Source organism: Mercenaria mercenaria, chromosome 16 (genome assembly GCF_021730395.1).
Source record: "Mercenaria mercenaria strain notata chromosome 16, MADL_Memer_1, whole genome shotgun sequence".
Classification (NCBI taxonomy): Eukaryota; Metazoa; Mollusca; class Bivalvia; order Venerida; family Veneridae; genus Mercenaria; species Mercenaria mercenaria.
Window position 1 is genome coordinate 51530941 of NC_069376.1, and position 27686 is coordinate 51558626.

Sequence of the window (27686 nt, forward strand, 5' to 3'; positions counted from 1 at the left end):
GCTAGTTAAATTTGATATCGGTAAACAGTCTGTCAAACTTGCACAAAAAGCTGAGAATTCTCGTGCAGCTCTCTGTCTGTTTTTGTACGTTGGCTGATCGAGTACATGTAAAGTTGACAATTTTGCCCACCCGCCACACCCCATAATGAGATTACAAAGGTGCCGCTTGCAATGTTCTGTTTTATAAAATGCGTTTCCGTCCAGTTTCAATATGACAATGATAATGACGAAGTTTATTTGATGTAGTGGCCACCGGCCCAAAATTAAAATATGCATGTATATACAATCAGCAGTATACATTTATGGAATACGGGACGTAAATTCAAATCTTATTCATAATATAAACCTATTAACTTGTATACTTTAGTTTCATGTATATAGTACATATTATTATATTTAAAGCAAACGTTTACGTTCTATGAAATCATAGTATGCATACATGGCAACATTTTTATTGTAGTTTTATTGCTACTGCTTATAAGGATAATAAATGAGTAGACATAAATTGATATAATATTTCCTTGGAATATGCTTTGCTCTTAATTTCTGTAAATAAGGACATAGCAAAAGGAAGTGCATTTAATTTTCTTTAACAGTTCCACATAATTTACATATAAATTATGTTCATTTTGTCAACATTATTATATTATCCTCTCTCTATCTCGAGCTGTTTCAGTAGGAGAGTTGAGACAGATTTTCTGCTTTAGTCATATATTTCAGATCGTTACTTGACGAAGACGAGTGTACAAATAAATCAAAGTTTTCCAAAGACGATTTCACACATATTTGCTCGAAGTATTGGACTGCTGAAGACAATGATTAGATGTGGAACACGGATAATATGCCATTCAGCAAGTGTGGAGATAAACAGTAACATAAGATGTGTTATCAATTTTAATGTGTGTTATTTAATTATGTGCGTTTAAATGCCAAGTGTTTGTATACCCTGGATTCTCAATCAGATAACGTTCATTACAAATCTATTGTTTTAAAGCTTGTTATGGAACGTGCTTTTGAAGGGATAAAATTATTTATTTTATGCTTTTATGGTAGCCTACGACACAATAATTTAATTGTCGCTCTACGTTATCATGATATATTACTGGAGAATTCAAGTTGGCAGGGGGGAGACTGCGTGATATCTATATTAAATGCATTTAGTAGGCGTTTATAATTATATCTAATCTAGAGCATCTTTGTTAGCCATTCAGCTATCATTTCTCGTCGGTCGTTTCCAATTCGTACCCGAGGGGACATGACAGCTTCAATAATGTAGTTAGCTTGTTGCATCGCAATTGCCACATACGTTCTTGCAAACCGTTGCTTGTACGAGTTTAATCGCTGTTGTGTAACTTGGCTTTGCCTAAGACTACAATACATAATAGTATAATGTTTTAGGTGTTATGACACGAAGTTGCTTTGGGTTACTAAGTCTGGGTCTTATAGTACAGTAGAACCTAGATTACCTGGCGTTGCATGAAGGGCATCAGTATACAGTAAACACTTTGCAGTAAATATTTAGTTATCTACGATTGCAGTAAAATACCACAGTTTTGATACCGTTTTCTAATAAAGTGTTATGACTCGAAGTTGCTTTGGATCACTCAGTCCGGTTCTTATAGTACGGTAGGACATTGACTGCTTTGTGTTGTATAAAAGGCATCAGTAAATAGTATAAAGATCTTTTCAGTGAAAATTTATTGATGTAGTATTTATATGATTGCAGTAGAATACCACAGCTTTGATGCCATTCTCTAATTAAGTGTTATAACTCGAAGTTGCTTTGGGTCACTAGGTCCGGCACTCGTAGTACAGTAGGATCTAAATTGCTTTGCATTGCAAAAAAGGCATCTGTAAATAGTATAAAGATTTTTGCAGTAAGTATTTAGTTAAGATTGCAGTAGAAGACCAAAGATTTGATGCCATTCTTTGATAAATTGTTTTGACTTGAAGTTGCTTTGGGTCACTAGGTATATCTTTTATAGCTAGGTAGGACCTAGATTACTTTACATTGTATAAATGCATCAGTAATTAGTACATAGTTTTCTGCACTAAATATTTAGTTAAGACTACAGTGACATTTCACAGGCTGGATGCCATATTTTAATAAAGTGTTATGACTCGAAGTTGCTTTGGGTCACTAGGTCCGGCTCTTATAGTACGGTAGGACCTAGATTTCGTCGCATTGCGTATAAGGCATCAGTAAATAGTGCAAAGTTTGCTGCAGTAAATATTTAGTTAAGATTGCAGTGGAATATCACAGGTTTGATGCCAATCTATAATAAAGTGTTATGACTCGAAGTTGCTTTGGGTCACTAGGTCCGGCTCTTATAGTACGGTAGGACCTAGATTGCGTTGCATGCGTATAAGGCATCAGTAAATAGTGCAAAGTTGCTGCAGTAAATATTTAGTTAAGATTGCAGGGGAATGTCAGGGGTTTGATGCCAATCTTTAATAAAGTGTTATGACTCGAAGTTGCTTTGGGTCACTAGGTCCGCTCTTATAGTACGGTAGGACCTAGATTGCGTTGCATTGCGTAAAAGGCATCAGTAAATAGTACAAAGTTTTCTGTAGGAAGTATTTAGTTAAGAGTGCAGTGGAATATTATAGATTTGATGCCATTCTGTAATAGAATGTTATGACTCGAAGTTGCTTTGGGTCACTAGGTCCGGCTCTTATAGTACGGTAGGACCTAGATTGCGTTGCATTGCGTAAAAGGCATCAGTAAACAGTACAAAGTTTTCTGTAGGAATTATTTAGTTAAGTGTGCAGTGGAATATTATAGATTTGACGCCATTCTTTAATAAAATGTTATGACTCGAAGTTGCTTTGGGTCACTAGGTCCGGCTCTTATAGTGCGGTAGACCTAGATTGCGTTGCATTGCATAAAAGGCATCAGTATGTAGTACAAAGTTTTCTGTAGGAAGTATTTAGTTTAGATTGCAGTGAAATATTAAAGGTCTGATACCATTCTTTAATAAACTGTTATGACTCGAAGTTGCCTTGGGTCAACAGGTCCGGTTTTTATAGTACGACAAGACCCAAATTGCGTTGAGTTGTGTAAAGGGCATCAGTAAATAGTACAAAGTTTTCGGCAGTAAATAATTAGTTTAGATTGCAATAGAAAAACTACAGGTTGATGCCATTCTTTAATAAAGTCGTATGACTCGAAGTTGCTTTGGATCACTTTGTCCGGCTCTTATAGTTCTGTAGGACCTAGATTGCTTTGCTTTGCGTAAAAAGGCATCGTTAAATAAAATAAAGATTTTTACAGTAAATATTTAGTAATGTAGTGTAAGATTGCAGTAGAATACCACAGTTTTGATGCCGTTCCCTAGTTAAGTATTAAAGACCGATTCTTATAGTGTGGGTAGGACCTATATTGCTCGGGGTTGTGTAACAGGGATTAATAAACAGTAAACCACTGTAGTAAATAATTGGATTTAGGTAATGTAAGGTTGCTTATCTTTCTTTTTGATGATTTGTTTTTCGACGTCAACAACGTGAGTAAAAAGACTATGAGCTTGAATGGAGCCTCGCTTGTTTATAGTCCCAAACTTCTCTCAAATAACGTGAACCGCAATTGGTATTTAACCTTAGTTTGTTTAAGTTTTGCATTGCGTTGCAGTTACTATTTTCTGTTAAGGTATGATTTTTGATTATTCGGACTGACTGGCAATGTCACGCTTGGTCTCCTTCCCGTCGAGTGAATTTTTCATCAACTTGGTCGGAGCCCTCGCGCTTACCCTATCAAGTTTAATTAGAGCGGCCGTTACAACCCATCTTATTATAATATTATCCCATCTTGTTATAATATTATGTAAATGGAATTGAACCTTCAAACCAACTTGACAGGAGCTTCTGTGCCTACCCTGTGTCGTTGAAAATGTTACTGCGTATTTAAGATTGAATTAGGTTTTAATTACTTAACGGATAACTTTATTTTTGTCATATTTAATTTTTGTTGTTGAGTATGTTCAGAATTGTTGGCAAGGCAGTTAAGTTCATTAACTTTCATCAGCTGGGCAGGAGCCTCAGGCGTACCCGGTCCCGTTGAGGAGGTTACTTATTTTTGACATAAAAAGTTATTAATTATTTAACTTATGATCACTTTATTTTGTTACATTTGTTGTTATGATAGAATTGTTTGCAAGGTAATTATTAAACATATAGAGGAGGCAATGTGTGTTTATTTTTATTTCGAGTAATTTCAAATAATGTGGGGATATGTTTGGTGGATTTTAATTCTAAAATTAAAATAAATGGGAACATCCTTTGCAAGCTGGGATTAAATTTTGTGGATTACCAAAAACTATAAAATTCATGAAAAATTCCCCCATAAAATTAATAACAAGAGGACCATGATGGTCCTGAATCGCTCACCTCTTCCCACATGACCCAGTTTTGAGTATGACGTCGTTTTTTCTATTATTGACCTATTGACCTAGTTTTCGAAGGTACGTGACCCTGTTTTCAACTTTATCTAGATATCATCAAGGTGAACATTCTCACTAATTTTCATGAAGATCTCATGAAAAATATGGCCTCTAGAGAGGTCACAAGGTTTTTCTATTTTTATACCTACTGGCCTATTTTTTGACCGCACGTGACCCAGTTTCGAAACTGACCTAGATATCATCAAGGTGAACATTCAGATCAATTTTCATGAAGATCCATTGAAAAATATGGCCTCCAGAGAGGTCAAAAGATTTTTCTTATTTCAGACCTACTGACGCAGTTGACCCAGTTTCAAACTTGACCTAGATATCATCAAGATGAACATTCAGACCAACTTTCATACAGATCCCATGAAAAGTATGGCCTCTAGAGAGGTCACAAGGTTTTTTTATTATTTGACCTACTGACCTAGTTTTTTATGGCACGTGACCCAGTTTCAAACTCGACCTAGATATCATCAAGGTGAACATTCTGACCAATTTTCATGAAGATCCATTCAAGGGTATGGCCTCTAGAGAGGTCACAAGGTTTTTCTATTTCAAGACCTACTGACCTAGTTTTTGATCGCAGTTGACCCAGTTTCAAACCTGACCTATATATCATCAAGATAAACATTCAGACCAACTTTCATACAGATCCCATGAAAAATATGGCCTCCAGAGGAGTCACAACTTTTTTCATTATTTGACCTACTGACCTACTTTTTGGTGGCACGTGACCCACTTTCGAACTTGACCTAGATATCATCAAGATGAACATTCTGACCAATTTTTATGGAGATCCATTCACAAGTATGGCCTCTAGAGAGGTCACAAAGTTTTTCTATTTTTAGACCTACTGACCTAGTTTTTGAAGGCACATGACCCAGTTTCGAACTTGACCTAGATATCATCAAGATGAACATTCAGACCAACTTTCATACAGATCCCATGAAAAATATGGCCTCTAGAGAGGTCACAACGTTTTTCTATTATCTGACCTACTGACCTAGTTTTTGACGGCACGTGACCCACTTTCGAACTTGACCTAGTTGGCATCAAGGTGAACATTCTGACCAATTTTCATGAAGATCTCATGAAATATATGGCCTCTAGAGAGGTCACAAGGTTTTTCTATTTTTAGACCTACTGACCTAGTTTTTGACCGCACGTGACCCAGTTTCGAACTTGACCTATATATCATCAAGATGAACATTCAGACCAATTTTCATACAGATCCCATGAAAAATATGGCCTTTAGAGAGGTCACAAGGCTTTTCTCTTATTTGACCTACTGACCTAGTTTTTGAGGGCACGTGACCCAGTTTCGAACTTGACCTAGATATCATCAAGATGAACGTTCTGACTAATTTTCATGAAGATCCCATGAAAAATATGACCTCTAGAGAGGTCACAAGGATTTTCTATTATTTGACCTACTGACCTAGTTTTTGACCGCAGTTGACCTAGTTTCAAACCTGACCTAGATATCATCAAGGTGAACATTCTGACCAACTTTCATGAAGATCCATTGAAAAGTATGGCCTCTAGAGAGGTCACAAGGTTTTTCTATTTTTAGACCTACTGACCTAGTTATTATCGGCACGTGACCCAGTTTCGAACTTGACCTAGATATCATTAAGGTGAATATTCTGACCAACTTTCATAAAGATCCCATGAAAAATGTGACTTCTAGAGTGGTCACAAGCAAAAGTTTACGGACTGACGCACGCACACATGCACGGACGGATGGACGGACAACGGACGCTGCGCGATCACAAAAGCTCACCTTGTCACTTTGTGACAGGTGAGGTAAAAATGATTAAACAACCTCTGTCAAGCAGACACAAAAAGCAGTAGGCTGATTTTACTTGCTACATTAGCGTTTGCTCAGACTGGTCTGACTGTATGCAAATAACTACTTCATCAAGTTACCTACCCTTATATGCTCTCCTACTGAAAGATTACGAATGGTCCCTGCAGCATGCCTTTGTGCCTCTGGCATTGAAGAGTCTGTTAATATATCAAACATGTCTCCCAAAATCTCCGTAGATAAAACTGGACCCTGAAAAAAAGAAATGTCAAAAGACTTACCAATGTAAAAAGGACTAACTACACATGTATAAGCCAACATGGTAATGGAAAGTCAATTTATATCATTCTGAATCAATTTCACATTATTTGTAGTAATCTTAAATAACGACCTAACCGCATATATTTAGGCCATTTACTACAAAATTAATATCCGAGTAGGGGTTAATATGAGATGAACATGCATCAGTGTATAATATCATTTAAACATATGTTAATCGATAACATCTTAAAATACAGAATTACAAATTTAAAATCTTTTAAAGAAACAGACAAAAACAAAACCAACAGTACCTTAGAGCCAGGTTTTTCTTGTAAAGAATTTAGTAGAGCTGTTTAAGAACTGTACAAAGGTACAATAAAGGACATGTGGTTGCCCTGTGATATACATGTAATGATATGAAATCAATGATAAATCCATGATTAACTTTACGCCTAAACATACCTCATTAGCCTTGTGAATGGAGAGATTTCTGATACATGCCATTGCGGCAGACTTGGTGTCCCTTTTTGAATGTTTTATACATCTGTGTAAGGCAGGTAACGCCTTATATTGCACTATCAAACTCTGATTGTCAACTAAAAATAGTGTATAAAATTGATTACCATCAGTCCACATGTGCTTAATTCAATGAAGCAACTTACAAAATTGTAATAAAATTGCTATGAGATCTATTGACCCAAAGATGAAGCATTTCAGAGGTCACAATACTAGATTAGCTGATCTTCTTTAGTAAAGTCATATGGTCATATAATATGCATTTTTAAATTAATGGACACTACTCATGAAAAGCATTGGTTGTAACTCATTATTAGAAAACTTAATACTCTAACAACTGCACTTTGTAGAAGGTTACTTCATAAAAAGAGTTTTTATGACTTTTAGATATGAAATATAAAGGCCTCCACACACTTAAAACATGCCCTGTGTATTTATTATCCAATTACTAAACCCCAACTCACTTGTTAAAACTTAAACTATCATTTTTGAACGTAAGATTTTGTGATACAGTGCATCTCCAACTTTGTAAATGTGCATACATTAAGCCAACACAGACCTTAGTTAATAACATTTTTTTTTCTACTAGGTGGTTCAATACTTTTTTCATACATATCTGCATCATTCAGATGAACAATTAAGCAAAAACAGCCCAACCAGAATAAATTTTCTGACACAGTGACAATCCAGAATATCCCTAGAGAGAAAATCATGACTTCATACTGGAAATGTTTCTACTTTAAATTTTTTAATCATCATTAAAATGTGTATTCTGACTGACACTCAAAGTCTTACATAAAATATTTCCAAAAAAACATTAACGTTGCAATTACTGCTAATAGCTTAAAAAAAGGAGAGTTCAATTTCTTTCTGCAAACCTGGGTCTGTAATTCCATTAAACTCAAAGCTTCTTTTATCTTCAGAAAAGTTATCAAGGTTTAATCATGCAGTTATTGTGTAACCAGCTGATAAAACAGTTTTACAATCAATCCTTGCTGAGTCATACTGTAACAGTATGTAAGGACAGTTTGGTAACCAAAACAAAATGTAAATCAAGCCCAACCCTGTAAGATATCAGGCCTGCACAACTTACCATCTGAAGCCAAATTTCGTAAAACGAAGCAAGCCTGGCACTTCACCTGAAAAAACAAGTTCTTTAAATGAGCTTTTTCAATATTTCCTTAATTTCTAACTGTTATAAATAGAATAGAAAATGTAACCAGTGCAATTTTTACCTAAACAAAACCAACTGTAGCTTTTTTAAAGACATGCATTTTTTTCTTCAACGCAGTGTTACTTTGTTTAGCACTTCATAGAATGACCATGGATTGTATCAACATGAAATAATTCCTGCATATCTACGGCTAACTGATTGTTTCACATTCATTATATATTATGCACATTATGTCCACAGATGTCAAGACTAAAATCTGTTTTTGGGGCAGTGCTGCAAAATGTATTAAGTTCCAAACCCTACTCACATGATGTACAACTCTGTACAAAAAAATCCAGCTACTTTGTGATTGGTTGGTGGTTCTCACCATGAAGCCTGTCCACAACTAAAATAATTTTTAAAGGGCCACCTTGTGTCTTCCTACTCCATTTAAGCTGGAAAGTTGACATATGTAATTAAGTTGTGATAGTGTCCTTTAACTTTTAGCCTGCTGGTGGCAAGTTACTTTACCTTTGCGACCAATGCAGATCAAGATCAGCCTGCACATCCGTCTGATCATGGTCTACACTGTTCGCTATTCAGTCAGAAAATTGTCAGTGAAAACCCCTTCAAATAATAAATGGTACTGCTCAAATTGAATGATGGACCAGTTCATTTTAAATACTTAGCAGGCGAAGGGTTAAAACACAACAGAACAAATGTATGACCAGCAAGTAGATTCTCAAAGAATTATACAACATCAAAATCAAGTAATTACCCTTTCAGATTTCGTCATTAGTAAACGTATCATTTGTTCAATGACATCATGACACCCAACGGCAACCATCATGGCCCGATGTTTTTCATTAATTGCTAAATTACTGAGTGCGGCACTACAATAATACTGAAGATCATTATCGCTGGTGCTCTGTAACACCTGGATTAGAATTGGAATTGCACCATCGTTGACTAGATCATTGCGGTTTTGTTCTGAAATAAACGTGTAATATACATTTATAAATGAGATTAAAAGGGGGCACATATACTAAACAGTAAGTCAATCTGAGCTCATCTCTATGATAGAAGGTACAGTCAAGTAGGCAATTATTAATTTTACTCCACTTAAAAAAGTTGTTACTATTGAGGTGCACAAATCTTCAATTTTCAAAACCATCCTGCCTCAGTCACAAATGCAGTAATTTCATAATTTCAGGACAATTCATCATCATTAGGTAAGACTTAGAAGAAATCCTGCTACATTTCACAAGACAGAATTCAGAATATATGTATACATGTATGAGAAAGAATAATCAAAGGCCTGAAGGGCCTGAGTCGGCTAATGATTGATGTACTGACAGTATAGTCTACCAGTTTCAGTTTGTTTTTAGTTTTTTTCTTAAAATTTCATAACACAGCTCAATATTTACCCAAAATATTATATCCGGATACGATTACACTTTTCTCCAGTTTCAACAATATATTTTACAAATTGTGATGATACGAAGACATTTAGCAGCAATTGGCAGTATCTGACATTGAAGTTTACGGTTAAATTACCTCGTATTTAAATCGTTTCATAAAAAAGTTGTTTCGTTTCATGAAAGCAGCCAAACATAGACGATCTACTTTCGATTTCAAAAACTACAAGAAAATACAATTTAATGTTTCGCCGATTTGTTTATTTCTCGAAAAATAAGAATTAAAATCATTTTTAATATCAGTAGTAACTAAACAAACCAGTAAGAGCTTCTTCTTCCAATAATTTATCCGTTTACTGACTGCAAAATTCAACCCACGCAAAGGTTATAGAAATCATACGATGCGTGTTTACGTTCAATGTGGGAGAATTAAGGCTGATCGGCTATGTTACCTAACGCATCCGGACGATTCAGATTTTGTTTTTAAAAAAGCATTGTGTGCGTTTCTGTAATTTTATATACGTTTTTATACGCTTAGAAATTATTAGACATGCGTATTTGCATTATTTCTATACGTAATTTACGCTAATACGCATCTTATCTGGAGCCCTGTGGAACTATTTTTTGTCTTTCGCTGGATGTTACCCAAGCTTTGTAAGCCTGCGCAATTCTTAAAATGCACATTTATGCTTAATGAGTTACATTCGAGTATTGCAATTACAAGTCATAAATATGACAGATTATATCGTATATTGGTCATAGCAAAGGGAATTGACACAACTTAACTTCATTCATGCAGTGAACTGTTTGAAGTTTGAGAAATCTAATGGAACTACATCCCTTCACGTGTTATTCGGTCCATTTAGAGAATCGCTGAACAGCAAGGACTCGTCAAAAGGCTTTCAGCCTTTTGCCGACTCAAAAAATCCTGCATTATTTCACAAGTCTGAATGAAGAATTTATGAAATTGTATACATGTACGAGCAAGACTAAAGAAATCCTGCTACACTGTGTTGTACTCCGAGTTAAAGGCAGATTGAGAACGTACATATACAAGACTGAGAAGAATGACTGCTATATTTTGTTGAATTCATAACCAGAATTAAATACTTGTATAAGAAAGACTGAGAAGAAATTCTGCTCATTTTTGTTGTACATGTACTCTGAGAACAGGAGATTTAGAGAAAATCCTGCCACATTTCATTGTATACAAATGAGAACTTACGTATATGAGTAAGGTTAAGAAGAGATCCTGCTGCGTTTCGTTGTACTCTGAGATCTGTAGACTGTAGGAGAAGTAACAAAGCTGGAATTCCATTTTCTGTGGCTATCAGTCTTTTACTGGCATCTAAAAACAAATATTATTATGATTTGTAATTTTTCTAGCAAACTGAAATAGTCAATTATCCGTATGATGAATTATGGAGGACTTTGAAGTTGCATCCATTTGCATATTGAATAAATTTTTTAATTAAAATACGGATCCATCCTTTTGGCCAAAAGCACAACACTAACATAACAAGTGCAAATATGCTTCATATGATGGCATATCTGAAGTTACTGTTTATGTAAATTTGTTTCAGTTTCAATGTTACAGTGACCATGACCTAGTGAAATATAGGACCATTTTAAAGACCACAGGTATTACTCCTATGAAGTCAGAACACCACAGGCAAACTATTGATCAGAAACTATGACCTTGTCATACTTGACCTACTAATGCTAAAATCAAAAGGTGTCATTTAATGACCACTTGCAATAATCAGATGAAGTTTAACTACTGTATTCCTAAGTAATCTCCAATCATTGATCAGAAACCATTTCAGTCTGAAGGTCACTATTACCATTGACCTTTGACCCAAACTCCTACCACAGACAATCATCTTTTAGAATATGACAGCTGTATGCCTGAGCCTTTAATTAATTAACAGAAACACTTTCAGACTTGAGGTACACTGACACTGACCTTTAAACTGACATGTATGTATATCTGAGGTAGCTTGTATCCACTCATTAGCTCAAAATTACATAGTCAAATTCAGTGCAGAGCAGGAGGTCAGAGCTCACTTCCTGGCCATGTCATACAAATTACATGCAAAATAGTACTTGTCTTACTAGGGCATTCAGTATCATAAGGGTTGTTCCAGGAGTTAAACATGCCCAGGTAAGTATCTGTTACTGGAAACATTGCTTACCTTGTTGCTTAAGCATTTTTCAGTTCATAATGTCTGTAATTCATATATTACCTCAAATACTGTTAGCTTTACAGTGTTATATTATTCCACTGAACTCAGTTAAATTTCCTGAAAATGCTTTGATATGCCAGTGATGATTATAATTTTGTAAGATCTGATATATTTCAAAGATTTCTTGCTGTATATTTTCAACAATTATTTACATGTACATGTAAGGATGCTGAAAAGTAATTAGTGCCTTTAAACAAATATGCAAAACCTGGTTGAATGGTCATGAAACTGACAAAGCTGAATTAAAAGACAGAACCCATGTTCACAAAACAATAGCAGTCTTAGCAGAGTTTGATAATTAGTGGTTATCGAGATACCAGCTTACATACAAAATCTCAACAAAATTGTAATAAGGACTGAGACGCTAACCAACTAATGAGCGGAATAGCTCTACTTATTCTTCAAACAGTCAAACAAAAACAGAACAAACCTGTGGTAGCCAGTGTAGTTATACAGCCACAGGCATTACATTGTACCTCGACCACATCACTGTATAGGAGAGGTACTAACAACTTCAGGGCTCCAGAGTCCACCAGAATCAGTCTGTTTATTGCTGAAATATATATTAAATAATATTTGACTTAAAAGGCCAAAAATTTACTTTGTAGATGAAATATTGTAAAATATGATATTTTTTTCTGACTCAAAAGAAACAAAAAGTCCTCAAAGAGTAAAAAAGATTTCATATCATATAATTGCCCTTAATCACACTGTATGAAATTTTCTCTCAAATCATTATATGACGTAACAAGTATTATAACATAACTATTTGTTTTTACCTGACCATGCAATATATTATATACTTAAAGAATGGCTTGCTAAATACTTGTCAAAACTACTGCAAAAGAAGGAGGACCTCAGACAACAGTTTTACTTGACTAGGAAGCCATTCAATAAGTGTTTTATTACATGATTTCCAGTATAGAGCGGTTTTGTTGGCGGATACATAACAGTTTTGCAACCTGATTCATTTTATATCAAGATGTATGAAACAACACCATTAAAGTTTTTATGGACATCGAGGTTTGGTAAGAAAAAATTGTTAGGTTTTTAGAATAGAGGGATTCTGGTTTGCAATCTATCAAATAAGAAATCACAAAATTCTTACAGTTTGGAGGGGTTCCTAATATACTCTACTTTGTACTCAAATGCACAGAAATCTGATAGAGCTTTTGAACACTTTTCAACATGACGTTATGACAATGTGACATCATGATGCAATGCATGTGTGTGTAAACTGGATATAATTTGATAAAATCATAAAAAATACATAAAATTGAATTCAAGAGTTTACTGTTTGTTTTACTTGTAACATGGAAGTATGTTTCACTACTGGACACCAAAGTTTACATTTTTAGCAGTGGCTTCATCAATCTAGAAAATATCACAGCTACAGTGACCACTTCTTGAAAGATATTTCAATACAAGAGGGTCAAGATGACCCTATATCGCTCACCTGTTAAACCTGGTTGTGGAATCATCAAGATAAACATTCTGACCAAGCTTCATAAATAAAGGGTTATAAATGTGGCCTTTACAGTGTTAACAAGCTTTTCCTTTAATTTGAGTGGTGACCTAGTTTTTGACCCCACATGACCCAGTTTCGAACTTGGCCTACTATCATCAAGACAAACATTCTTACCAAGTTTCATGAAGACAGAGTCATAAATATGGCCTCCAGTGTTAACAAGCTTTTCCTTTGATTTGAGTGGTGACCTAGTTTTTGACCCCACATGACCCAGTTTCGAACTTGGCCTAGGAATCATCAAGATAAACATTCTTACCAAGTTTCATGAAGACAGGGTCATAAATATGGCCTCTATAGTGTTAACAAGCTTTTCCTTTGATTTGAGCAGGTGACCTAGCTTTTGACCCCACATGACTTAGTTTCAAACTTGGCCTAGGAATCACCAAGATAAACATTTTGAGCAAGTTTCATGAAGAGAGGATCATAAATGTGGCCTCTAGAGTCACTAGTGACAGGTGAGCTAATAAAAATCTGATAGTCATAAAAATTGCCATTTTTACCAATAATGATAGTATTTTTCAATATTTTGTGAAACTAATTCATCAAATAATGTCAGACTTTTATTACTTTTTTGGGATGATGTAAGACATCATGAAAACCACACTTTTACTTTTCAAATCTGAAAATTTGAAGAAGTTACCTTTACTATTTCAAGAGTTACAATGATTTTTAAGTAAGGTCAAAAACAGTTGTTCTCAAGTTATCATCCGGAAATGCTTAAACATTCTGGGTCACTGTGACCTTGACCTTTGCCCTACTGACCTTAAAATCAATAGGGGTCATCTGCTGGTCATGATCAACCTCCCAATTAATTTTCGTGATTCATAAGGCCCAAGCATTCTCAAGTTATCATCCGGAAATAGTTTTACTGTTTTGGGTCACAGTGAGTGTGATGGTCACTGATCTTGACCTGCTGGTCATGATCAACCTCCCAATTAATTTTCGTGATCCTAGGCCCACGCATTCTCAAGTTATCATATCATCTGGAAATAGTTTAACTGTTTTGGGGCACTGTGACCTTGACCTTTGACATACTGGTACTTATCTCAAAATCAATAGGGATCATCTACTGGTCATGACCAACCTCCTTATCAACTTTTATGATCCTAGGCCCAAGCGTTCTTGAGTTATCATTCAGAACCAATTGGTCTACGGACCAACCGACATACTGACCGACCAACCGACATCAGCAAAAAAATATTTCCCTCCTTCTTCGAAGTGGGTCATAATAACATATGTAAAATACAGAACTTGCTTTGTCTTTGGTAATTAGACTACAATATACTACCTCTGCGAAAATCTGTTCTAGAAATCAGTACAGTTCTAAAACTGTTTCTGAACGTAACAGAACAGTACTAGAAGTGTTCCGTAACTCAGTTCTAAAACAATTGCTTTAGAACTGTTCTGGAACATTTTATTGTACAAATCAAGAACATTTGCAGAACAATATTTGGTTCTAAAAGTGTTCTTAAAATGTTCCAAAATAAATTCATGACCTATTCTGTGATTTACAAGTTCTACAAATGTTCCAGAACTTATTTGTAGAACATTTTTAGAACATTTCAAGGAAATATCAATTTCTTCAAATGTTCAACAAATGTTCTGAAACAAAATTCAAGAAGATTTTGTCAAATCAAGTTCTGCATATGTTCTAGAAACGATCTGCAACAGAATTCCAGTGCACTTTTAGAACAGTTAAGGGATTTATGTTCTTCAAATGTTCTATACAATAATTGTTACACAAAAGTTTAGAAAAACCTGTATAACTTTAACTTCTGAACTGTTCATTCATTAAACACAAAACTTAGGTTTATTACCTTTTACAATAAATGAATAACTTCATGAACTTTTCATTAATGTTCATAAATATTAAATTCATAATGTCACATGATCAGTTTCCATTATTTTGTTGCATGCCGGGAAATTTTTTGCACATGTGATTCAGCAACTTTTGAGAAGTTTGTGCAGCAAATAAGATGGAAATAACTATCACACTACATTTAGGAATTGTTTAAAAGGAACATGAGTATACTGAAAATCAAATAAGTAATTATGGTGTTGTCATAAATCATTCATTTAAAAAAAAATAAAGTCCTTTTAAAATGTCACAAGTTTTCACGACCCTGAAGCAAAGCTTGTACATGCATCTGAATTTCAATCTTGAGATTAAAGTAAATTATACATTGTTTAACTTAATGTTTTGTATTTTATACAGCAATTGTTTACTTCTTATTATGCTCCCAATCCCACTCTAGTTTACTGTTTTACTCAACATGTCAATGCCCTGCGAAATAATCTGGAATAGTTCTAGGACTATACTAACATTGTTCTAGAATAAGTGCTCTAGAACAGTACTAGAACAACGCTCATTAGTTCTAGAACATTTAAAGAACAGTTCTATTACGTTAAATGAGACAAATCTGTCCCTGGAATGTTCTAGAACTGTTCTGTTACTTTTTTTTTAATCAGTTGTTCTAGAACAGTTCTGGAACATTTCAGGGAAGATCTGTCCCATTTAACATTGTAGAACAGTTCTAGAACAAATGGTCAGAACAGTTCTAGAACATCTGTCCCTGAAATGTTTCAGAACTGTTCTAGAACAACTGATACAAAAAGTACCAGAACAGTTCTAGAACATTCCAGGGACATATTTGTCTCATTTAACGTAATAGAACTGTTCTTTAAATGTTCTAGAACTAATGAGCATTGTTCTAGTATTGTTCTAGAGCACTTATTCTAGAACAATGTTAGTATAGTTCTAGAACTATTCCAGATTATTTCGCAGGGGTAGTTTCTAGTTTCTGCAGCATCAAAGCAAGAAAACCAATGATTTTTTTCAGGATTTTAAACTATTTATTATGCAATAGTTATCTCATGTCACTAATACAGGATTTTTCATGGAACACCCAATAGACTTTCAGTTACAATTTATGAAAACTATATATATTTACCAGTCTGCCTTTAGTTCATTTTATGTATTGAATTATTTATAGAAATGCTTACTCATAGTAACTTAATATATAAATGTGCATTATCATCATTAAATGGCATAAATGCTTTCCCTCTTTGTCAGGAAGTTTATTTGTTGTTGATTTGGATTTTACATGCACCAACATAGTACAGGTCATATAATGCCAAACAGGACGAAAAGTAAGGTAGTTTTTGTGGGGTTTAACAATACTTTTAACACTCACTCATCATCTCATCTTAACATTACATCATAACCGCACAATTATTACTCATATGGCAACTTTCAAACTTTTGCTGGTGGAGGAAGACTACAGATGCCCCTCTGTGTATTATTTCATCACTGACAGGCACCTAGTTAGAACTTAACTGGCCTTCATAACATGCAGAATTCAACGCCCCAAGTGAGACTAGAGCCCACATCAGTGAGGGACAATTGATTTGCAGTCACCGGCCATAACCACTTAGGTAGTCACTGACATTGGACAATAATGGCCCCGGGAAGGGTTTCATTATATTAGCTGACAAAGCAATTTTTTGCTTAATACCAATTTCTTTCTTCATGATTATATCCTTTCCAACAAAACTGAGGATTATGCTGAATTTAACCTCGCACTAACACAATAATTATTATGTCTTATGGCGACTTTCCAGCTCTGATGTTGGAGGCAGACCATTGGTTCCTTTCTGTGCATTATTTCATAACAGGCGGGCATTTGGATAGAACCACTGACCTTCCATAAGCCAGCTTGATGGCTTCCTCACATGAAGAACAATGCTACAAGAGCTGTCCGTAAGACAGCGCGCTTGACTTTTCTCAGTGCTTGACTCTGAATTAGCGCTTTGCCAGTAAAAAAAAATCCGAGTTAAAAAGGGGCATAACTCTGTCAAAATTCAAACAGAGTTATGGGAATTGTGTCTCCTGGTGTAGACTTTGATAGTAAATAACTATTTTGAGTTTCAAGTCAAAAGCTTTAAAAGTAACAGAGATATTTGACTTTATCAAAAATTTTAACAAAAAAAATCTAAGTTTAAAATGGACATAATTCTGTCAAAATTCAAATCAGAGTTATGGGGATTGTTTCTCCTGGTGTAGACTTTGACGGTAAACAAGTAAAAAAGCTTTGATAGTAACAGAGATATCTGACTTTATTAAAAACTCTAACCAAAAATTCTAAGTTAAAAAGGGGCATAATTCTGTCAAAATTCAAACCAGAGTTATTGGAATTGTGTCTCCTGGTGTAGATTTTGATAGCAAATATCTATTTTGAGTTTCAAGTCAAAAGCTTTAATAGTAACAGAGATATTTGACTTTATCAAAAATTTTAACCAAAAATTCTAAGTTAAAAAGGGGCATAATTCTGTCAAAATTCAAACCAGAGTTATGGGGATTGTTTCTCCTGATGAAGACTTTGATAGTAAATAACTATTTTAAGTTTCAAGTCAATAGCTTTGATAGTGACTTTATCAAAAACTTTAACCAATGCCGACGCCTGGGCGAGTACAATAGCTCTTTCCGGTTCTTCGAAAAGTCGAACTAAAATTGTTTTTTCCCCACATTCATTCAAAAACTACATGAGGATAAAACTTTGCCCTGCATGAAGAAAATGTATTTTGCTGCATTTCATCAAATAATACAGTTATGGAAATTAATATGAACTTTCTAAAATGGAGAGAACACCAGCGAAAAACCAAGGAGATAATCAATTGCAAGTCACCATGAAGTCTCACTGTTTTTTTAGTATTACATAACAAACATTCTAACAATTTAATTAGCATAATCCTCAGTCAGGCTTTTGTCATGTTTTAGCCCTAAAACATCTTTCTTATTCAAGTCTATGCAATATTCATAACAGACAATTGTTCTAAACCCTCGGTAAATGGAGATTTGTCTTGAAAATTTGTATAATTAGATACATGATTCTAAGAGGATTGAAAACAGTTTATTGATTAGGACTATTTTATCATTCACAGTCTTAAAACTTCTCAACAGGCACCATCATACTGGTGTTAAATTGCATAAAAAATTTACAATACTTCTGTCAGCAGGTAGAATCAAAAGAATACAAGACACTGCACTGTGAGAACACAAGACTTTGAAGCCAGAGAACATACAACTTTGTAGTGACAAAACACAAGACTTTGAAGCCTGGCTCAGAACATACAACTTTAAAGTGAGGGAACACAAGACATTGAAGCCAGAGAACATATGACTTTAAAGTGACAGAACACAAGACTTTGAAGCCTGAGAACATACAACTTTAAAGTGACAGAACACAATACTTTGAAGCCTGAGAACATACGACTTTAAAGTGACAGAACACAAGACTTTGAAGCAAGAGAACATATGACTTTAAAGTGAGAGAACACAAGACTTTGAAGCCTGAGAACATACGACTTTAAAGTGACAGAACACAAGACTTTGAAGCCAGAGAAAATACAACTTTAAAGTGAGAGAACACAAGACATTGAAGCCTGGCTCAGTGAGAGAACACAAGACTTTGAAGCAAGAGAACATATGACTTTAAAGTGAGAGAACACAAGACTTTGAAGCCTGAGAACATACAACTTTAAAGTGAGAGAACACAAGACTTTGAAGCCTGAGAACATACAACTTTAAAGTGACAGAACACAAGACTTTGAAGCCTGAGAACATACGACTTTAAAGTGAGAGAACACAAGACTTTGAAGCAAGAGAACATATGACTTTAAAGTGAGAGAACACAAGACTTTGAAGCCTGAGAACATACGACTTTAAAGTGAGAGAACACAAGACATTGAAGCCTGGCTCAGAACATAAAACTTTAAAGTGAGAGAACACAAGACTTTGAAGCCAGAGAACATACGACTTTAAAGTGAGAGAACACAAGACTTTGAAGCCAGAGAACATACGACTTTAAAGTGAGAGAACACAAGACTTTGAAGCCAGAGAACATATGACTTTAAAGTGAGAGAACATAAGACTTTGAAGCTTGAGAACATATGACTTTAAAGTAAGAGAACACAAGACTTTGAAGCCAGAGAACATACGACTTTAAAGTGAGAGAACACAAGACTTTGAAGCCAGAGAACATACGACTTTAAAGTGAGAGAACACAAGACTTTGAAGCCAGAGAACATACGACTTTAAAGTGAGAGAACACAAGACTTTGAAGCCTGAGAACATACGACTTTAAAGTGAGAGAACACAAGACTTTGAAGCCAGGGAACATAGGACTTTTAAGTGAGAGAACACAAGACTCTGAAGCCAGAGAACATACGACTTTAAAGTGAGAGAACACAAGACTTTGAAGCCTGAGAACATACGACTTTAAAGTTAGAGAACACAAGACTTTGAAGCCAGAGAACATAATTATGACTTTAAAGTAAGAGAACACAAGACTTTGAAGCCTGAGAACATACGACTTTAAAGTGACAGAACACAATATTTGAAGCCAGAGAACATACGACTTTAAAGTGAGAGAACACAAGATTTTGAAGTCAGAGAACATACGACTTTAAAGTGAGAACACAAGACATTGAAGCCTGGCTCAGAACATACATCTTTAAAGTGAGAGAACACAAGACTTTGAAGCCAGAGAACATACGACTTAAAAGTGAGAGAACACAAGACTTTGAAGCCAGAGAACATATGGCTTTAAAGTGAGAGAACACAAGACATTGAAGCCTGAGGAACATACAACTTTTAAGTGAGAGAACACAAGACTTTGAAGCCTGGCTCAGAACATACAACTTTAAAGTGAGAGAACACAAGACTTTAAAGCCAGAGAACATACAACTTTAAAGTGAGAGAACACAAGACACTGAAGCCTGAGAATATACGACTTTAAAGTGAGAGAACACAAGACTTTGAAGCCAGAGAACATATGACTTTAAAGTGAGAGAACACAAGACTTTGAAGCCTGAGAACATAATGACTTTAAAGTGAGAGAACACAAGACTTTGAAGCCTGAGAACATATGACTTTTAAGTGAGAGAACACGAGACACTGAAGCCTGAGAACATATGACTTTAAAGTGACAGAACACAAGACTTTGAAGCCAGAGAACATACGACTTTAAAGTGAGAGAACACAAGACTTTGAAGCCTGAGAACATAATGACTTTAAAGCCTGAGAACATAATGACTTTAAAGTGAGAGAACACAAGACTTTGAAGCCTGAGAACATATGACTTTAAAGTGAGAGAACATAAGACTTTGAAGCCTGAGAACATACAACTTTAAAGTGACAGAACACAAGACTTTGAAGCCTGAGAACATACGACTTTAAAGTGAGAGAACACAAGACTTTGAAGCCTGAGAACATACGACTTTAAAGTGAGAGAACACAAGACACTGAAGCCTGAGAACATACGACTTTAAAGTGAGAGAACACAAGACTTTGAAGCCTGAGAACATACGACTTTAAAGTGAGAGAACACAAGACACTGAAGCCAGAAAACATACGACTTTAAAGTGAGAGAACACAATATTTGAAGCCAGAGAACATACGACTTTAAAGTGAAAGAACACAAGCACTGAAATGCTTCAATGGCAAGTTATATAAAAACTAAATAGCAGATTTCTTCATTTTTCAACAATGAACTGTATTTCTTTACATTCTGTAACTTGTCTAAATATAGTTAACAAAATGATCATGCTGTTCACCTTAAACTCAAGAAACTATAGAAAAAAGAATTATCTGAAAATCCTTTGGTAAATTAATGACATCATAACACCAAAATGCCTGTCTCTTCTTAAATGTCAATAAATCTGCCATATCTTTTCCAGTAGTGGTTCAATTAAAAAAAAAAAAACTTTGTCAGTGTTCTAAATCGCAGGACAATGACTTCCATAAAATATCAACTTATGCTTTCCTTCCCATTTGGAAGATTTTTATATAAATACACAGTAAGTCATATCTTAGACAGAAGACATAATAAAACTCCTGTGTCTTCAACTACTTCATCATTTTATGGTTGAAGTATATATTGATTTACATTTCCTTAGGAGAAGCAAATTTGTTTTCTTCTCAAAATGACACAAATAGCTTCTATAACAAAAATTGTACACCATAACAAATAACTTGGAAGGCAGCTGCTGTGACAAATTTGTATACCATTACAAATAAATGAAGGCAAAAAAATGAATTTCATGAGAATCTTAGATCTGAAAAAAAAAGGTCATCTCTATTATGCACTGTTTATTCTGATCTTCACAACCACATAGCATCCCAAATGCCAATAAAAATGAACAGCTATGATGATCCTAGATTGCTCACCTGAATCTAGGTCAACTAGTTTTCTGAACTCAGATGACCCACTAACAAACTCGTCCAAGATTTTATCAAGCAGTTTAAGAGAAGAATTTGTTTAAAGGTTTTTCTATTTTTTTGCTGTAGTGGCTCCTAAAAGGGGCCAAATGCCCCCTATGAAGATCTATTGAGCAGTTCATGAGAAGTCATTTAAATGTTTATCTATTTTTAGCTCTAGCAACCCATAAAAAGGACAAGCCAAAATATTTGGAAAAAAATTGATGATATGTTACACAATTAAATCTGGCCAACTTTTCCATAGTATGTCAATTTAAAAAAATAAATTTGTCAGTGTTCGACATCGCAGGCACAATGACTTCCAAAAAATTATCAATTATGCTTTCCTTCCATTTGGAAGATTTTATAAAATACACAGTAAGTCATATCTTAGACAAAGACATAATAAACTCCCTGTGTCTTCAACTACTTCATCATTTTATGTTGAAGTATATATGATTTACATTTCCTTAGGAGAAGCAACATTGTTTTCTTCTCAAAATGACACAAATACTTCTATACAAAAATTGTACACCATGACAAATAACTTGGAAGGCAGTTTGCTGTGACAAATTTGTATACCATTACAAATAGAATGAAGGCAAAAATGAATTTCATAGCATTTTTGATCTGAAAAAAACATGGTCATCTCTATTATGCACTGTTTATTCTGATCTTCCATCAACCACATAGCATCCCAAATGCCAATAAAAATTGAACTGCTAAGATCTGGATTGCTACCTGAATCTAGGTAACTAGTTTTCTGAATCAGATGACCCATTAACAACTCGTCCAGTTTTTTCAAGCAGTTTAGAGAAGAATTTGTTTAAGGTTTTTCTATTTTTTTGCTTGGTAGTGGTCACTAAAATGGGGCCAAAATTCCCCTTATTGAAGATCTATTGAAGCAGTTCATGGAGAAGTCATTTAAGTGTTTTCTATTTTAGCTATAGCAACCCTATAAAAAGGACAAGCAAAATTATTTGAAAAAAAAATGTATGAGACCATGCCAGATGTATGACCAAGTTGATGCAATTGTGACCAGCAGCTTAAAGCTTGTCATTTGAGAAAAAGTGTGGATGATGTTGACCAGATGATGGACAGTTGAAGCATGACACAATAGCTCGACCCCAAGCATAGTTTGTGCCAAAGGTGAGCTATCTTCTGCATTCTTAAGGAATGTACTTTTAAAAATCAGCTGACAAAGCTGCAGGCAGGTCCCTTTAAAGATCAAAAGATACAATAGCAGACATGTCCCTTTGAAGATCAGCTGACACAGCCACAGGCTTGTCCTTTTGAAGTTTAGATGACAACTTTAAAACTCAGAACAAAGCAACAAGCATGTAGTAAGCAAACACAGCAGAATATTCAGGACAGGATTACATTTAATCAGGCAACCTGTCCACACTTGCCGACTTAATGATTCTTTATTGCCTGTATTAGATCTGGCCATTAATGGCCTACTGTCACGGTTTCCAGGGCATTATTTTGTCTGTATACTTAAGTTTCTTCTTCTTGAGGTTTGTAATTTATTGGTAAATATATATTCTTCCCTGGGTTAAATTCAAGCTAAGAATCCATTATACAGAGAAAATTTCAAACTGCAAGTTGAGATTTTATGAACAAGTGAAAATTTGTAGATGAAAGATCTGCAATTTTAATCGATGACCCCTGTTTCTGTTCTTTCTTTGACAAATCACTGTCACTGAAGTGTAATTTTATCTCATTTTTGGAATGCTTAGTCTCATTATGGAAGTTAACAACTAAAATTGAGGATGTTTACCAAACTTACTGTTTTCTCTTGTGATCTATAATTAGAAGGCACACATTTATGGGATAGTTAGGCTCAGCAAGCTAAATATTACAGACGTTTTCTTTTCACTTAGAGAATAGAAATACTGTGACCTTTAAAGATATGCAAAGCCCATCTTTCACAAAGATATTTTATTTTTATAAATTTACTTAAAATGTAGAAAACCCTCATTTAACATATTAAATTTTACTAAAGATATAAACTGTGTATGCAGAGCTGCACTGATTAATAAAATATCATAGTAGCAGCAGTTGAATGTTAAAAGAAAAAACTTCCAGTTTTGTAAGTGTTAATACAATTTAATTATACATGCATTTAAACTTTACAAGTGTTGTACTGTTTTAAAACTAATGCATAGTAGTGTGAAAACCCAACTTGCTTATTTTTATGTTTTTACATATTTTGCTAAAAGTAGAACCAAATATGAAGTTTGGGCCTAGAAATACCTTTAATTACAGTTAACAAAAATGTCTATAACAAACACCCATTAGAAGAGACAAAATTATCTTGGTCTTTAACAGCATTTGGTCTTTATTCACAGGTAAAAATGCAAAGAATATGTTTTATCATAAATGGAACTAGTGATCTTTGGAACAAGGTAGTAATTGTTCACAGGTAGTCATTGATAACAGATAGTCATTGTTCACAGGCAGTCACTGTTCACAGGTAGTCATTGTTTGCAGCTAGTTACTGTTAACAGATAGTCACCATTTACAGGTAGCCATTGTTCACAGGTTGTCATTGTTCACAGATATGCACTGTTTACAGGCAGTCACTGTTCACAAGTAGCCATTGTTCACAGATAGTATTTGTTCAGAGGCAGTCATTGTTCACAGGCAGTCACTATTCACAGGTGACCCTTAGCACAGGTTAGATTGTAAAGAACCTTCTTATGATTAGCCAAACTTCATAGTCAATCCCATTGATAAAAGAACAAATGGTTCCCCCTATCTGGCCAAAACCAGTTTGTTACGAATACCATCAACTAGTTTATACAAATTTATTTTAGGTCGATTGTGAAGCAAGTTCTACAACTTATATTAATCACTCTTGACATCTCATTCCTGATGAAACCATCACTACGAGGTTATGAGAGAAGAGAAGCCAGTTTCTTTTTTAATGCTCAGTGCCAAGCAAAGAAGCTAATGGTACCATTTTTAACGGTTTTTAGTATGATACATCCGGGGATCGAACCCACAACCTCCAGCACTCAAAGTGGATGCTCCAACTCTAGGCTATCAAGATGGATAGTACCATCAATTACTCTAGTACCCAAGGCTTTGATCATATTCTGTGGCATTTTATAAACATCATCAAGTTTTAAATGATTGTTAGCTTTATTTATGGTTTGTTATATCTAAAGAAAATGAACAGCAAATTATTTTTACCATATTAAAATTTCTTTGCCATCAGCTGACTCACCTTTGATTTATTTGTGCCTCCTTTACCTACTGTTTCAAAATAATTTAAAGTATCTATATGAAGTAAAAAAAGCAACAAAATTGAATTTTTGGCCAAAACATTTTGAGACTAAGGTCTTTTTTTATCAGGCCTAAAAAAAAATTCTTTGTTTCCGGTAACATGCTAAAAAAAAAATTAGGGTAGGTAGCTTGGAATTTTTTTATTTTTTTATTTTTTTTTTTTTATTTAATTATTTTTGTGTCAAAAAATGAATACAAATAAGGGGTTTATGCCTTTAGAGCATCAGGAAGTTGATTTCTAACATCACTGACCATGTTTAAAGCATAAAAAGTGCAGATTGGCAACTTTTATTCAAAAAGTTGAAAAAAAATTATTCTCCGAGGCCATAAAAACATTTAGGGTCTGGGCAAAAATTTAGGGTAGGTCGGGATACTGGAAAAAAACATTTTTTTACGCCTCATAAACATCAGAACAAGCTGGATGAATTTGGAAGCATTTAACTTTTTTGCAATGCAGTCAGAAGCGTATGCAGAAATATTTGCACAAAAACCGTATCTAACTTGTTGCTGAAAAGAATGACTAAGTGTTTTTAATGTATTCTACCTAGTTACCTGAACTTTAAGCAAATCTTGTGTTCACAGACCTCTATAAACATCTGTTACTTGTCTATAAAAATGGCCAATGTTTTATCCTTCAATTACTTTCAATTGCTATGTCTGAAAAGACAATCTGTTACCGCTGCAACATATGGCATTAACTACTAGTCTAGTTGTGAAACAAGCAGATGGTTCTTAGTAAGCAGTTTTCATCTTGGGTCATTGCTATGGGTGGTTAAATAGAACTTAAAACTGACATTCTGACCTTATAACCTAGTTTCTGACCCTGTACTTACTTCACTAAAGCAAAGAATTGAAAGTGGTTAACAAATTTTTGTCCAGCCTCATTTTGTCTCATACTACACTGTGGAATAATGTTGTTGCATTAAATTACTTTGACTAAAACCAAAGCTGTCTGACACTCCTATAAATTGTTGCACTGAATTACACTGACCAAAACCAAAGCTGTCTGACAGTCCTATAAATTGTTGCACTGAATTACACTGACCAAAACAAAAGCTGTCTGACACTCCTATAAATTGTTGCATTGAATTACACTGAGCAAATACCAAAAGCTGCTCGGCACTTCATTATGGCAAAATGTTGTAGCACTGAATTACATTGAGCAAATTTAAATCAAAGCTGCAATATGTCCCAAACCAAAATACAAGCATGCAGCAAGCTTGTGAGACGTTTGCCATAAGCTTGCGCAAGCTTACCGCAATCATAAAAAGATTGCAGTCATGTAATATAATGGTTGCAGATGCTCACATAGAAATTAAGTTTGCGGATAAGTCTTGCTTCGCAAGCTTGCAGCTGGCATCCTGCGATCTTAATACTATTTAAGATTGTGACTAGCTTCCAATCATGTAACCTTTTTAAAACGTTTTTAATTCAAAGGTACGTATAAAAGGGAGGTAATATATTTAACCAAATATTGAACTTTTTATGTCAAAATACGTTGTTTTAAAAAATATTGTCCCTGATTCTACTGATCACTACAAATATTGTTTCAATGAAAGTGCGAAAGTTTTCTAAACTGTGCAGTTTGTCAAATTAAAGGAAGTACATATATAATTAAATTTTTAGACTCTCATGTTATTTAAACTGTCTCACAAACCTAAACAAGGATGCAAGCCTGAGCGATCATAACCTTAGTTTGCGACAGACTCCCAAGTGTTTTTGTCCACACTCATATATGTGTGCGTAAGCTTGTAAGATTGTGTTGCAAGATTGCGCAAGCTTGCAATCTTATTATTATTGTGCAAACTTGCAAGGTCGCAATTAAGATCGCTAGGGTTCCAAATGCAAACGTGCACAACCTTACAAGCTTGCAAGATTTTCATTAGGTTGCAGGAAGCGTGCGAATTAGTTTGCACAAGCTTAAATAATGGTTGCGATGGTTTCAATCGCAATCTTGCTGCACGCTGAAACAAGTTTGCCACACACTTCTTAACACTGCAACTGCAATCTTGCTGCGACCTAAATGTAAGCTTAATTAAGCTTGCCATTTTGGTTCGGGATATCTTGACAGTTAACCAAAATGTCCTTAGGCAATTCAGTAATGCTGTGTGTTTTACTGACTTCCAAAGAAATATCAATACACAATGCAACATCTTTTCAAAACATAATATCTTTATCAATATCAACATCAGTACCATATAACAACTTTCTATTGACAAATCTAATGTCAGCTGCTTTTATATGAAAGGGGTAAGTTTTACATATAAACAAAATAAAACATGAAACACCAAATGCACAAAAGCCATTTGAATAAACTATTCTCAAGATATGTTTGCTTAGATCATCAATACAGGCTACAGTTCATATATGCATAATTACAGTGGTTGTATAACAGTAAAACTTCCAAAAAACAATAACTTAAAGATGTAAGATGATTAGCTATAACAAGATCTTCAAGAAACTGAGGTTCATTTATTAAAGTTTTTCTGTTTTGTTTTGTTCAGTTTTTTAGTCTTTTTTATTAATGATCCATAAGGCTTTAAGTTTTTATGTTTAAAACAGATGAAATAGCTGTCCTAATAGCTGTTGTGTAAAATTAAATGGGTAGGAAAGCGCTACTTAAATACTGCACATGACTTTTTTACGGTTAGAGCCATAAAGGGAGGTTATAAAAAATAACAGAGTCATTAAAACTTTTATCTGTGTTCGTCAATATTCAAATCTTTCAAAAAATTTAGGGAAAACAATATTATCAAAGATAGGATGT

At 34.6% G+C, this 27686-nt stretch overlaps 1 protein-coding gene across 1 annotated transcript in view; it reads right to left on the reverse strand.

Moving 5' to 3' along the window:
- LOC123539888 (uncharacterized) overlaps positions 1–27686 on the reverse strand; it is a 93122-nt gene that overhangs the window by 36128 nt on the left and 29308 nt on the right. The window contains exons 5-10 of the mRNA XM_053527069.1: positions 12274–12396; positions 10823–10945; positions 8958–9169; positions 8120–8165; positions 6973–7106; positions 6376–6501 (exon numbers count right to left, since the gene is read on the reverse strand). Of these exons, the coding sequence (XP_053383044.1) occupies positions 6376–6501; positions 6973–7106; positions 8120–8165; positions 8958–9169; positions 10823–10945; positions 12274–12396 (764 nt within the window). The remainder of the gene's footprint in view (positions 1–6375; positions 6502–6972; positions 7107–8119; positions 8166–8957; positions 9170–10822; positions 10946–12273; positions 12397–27686) is intronic.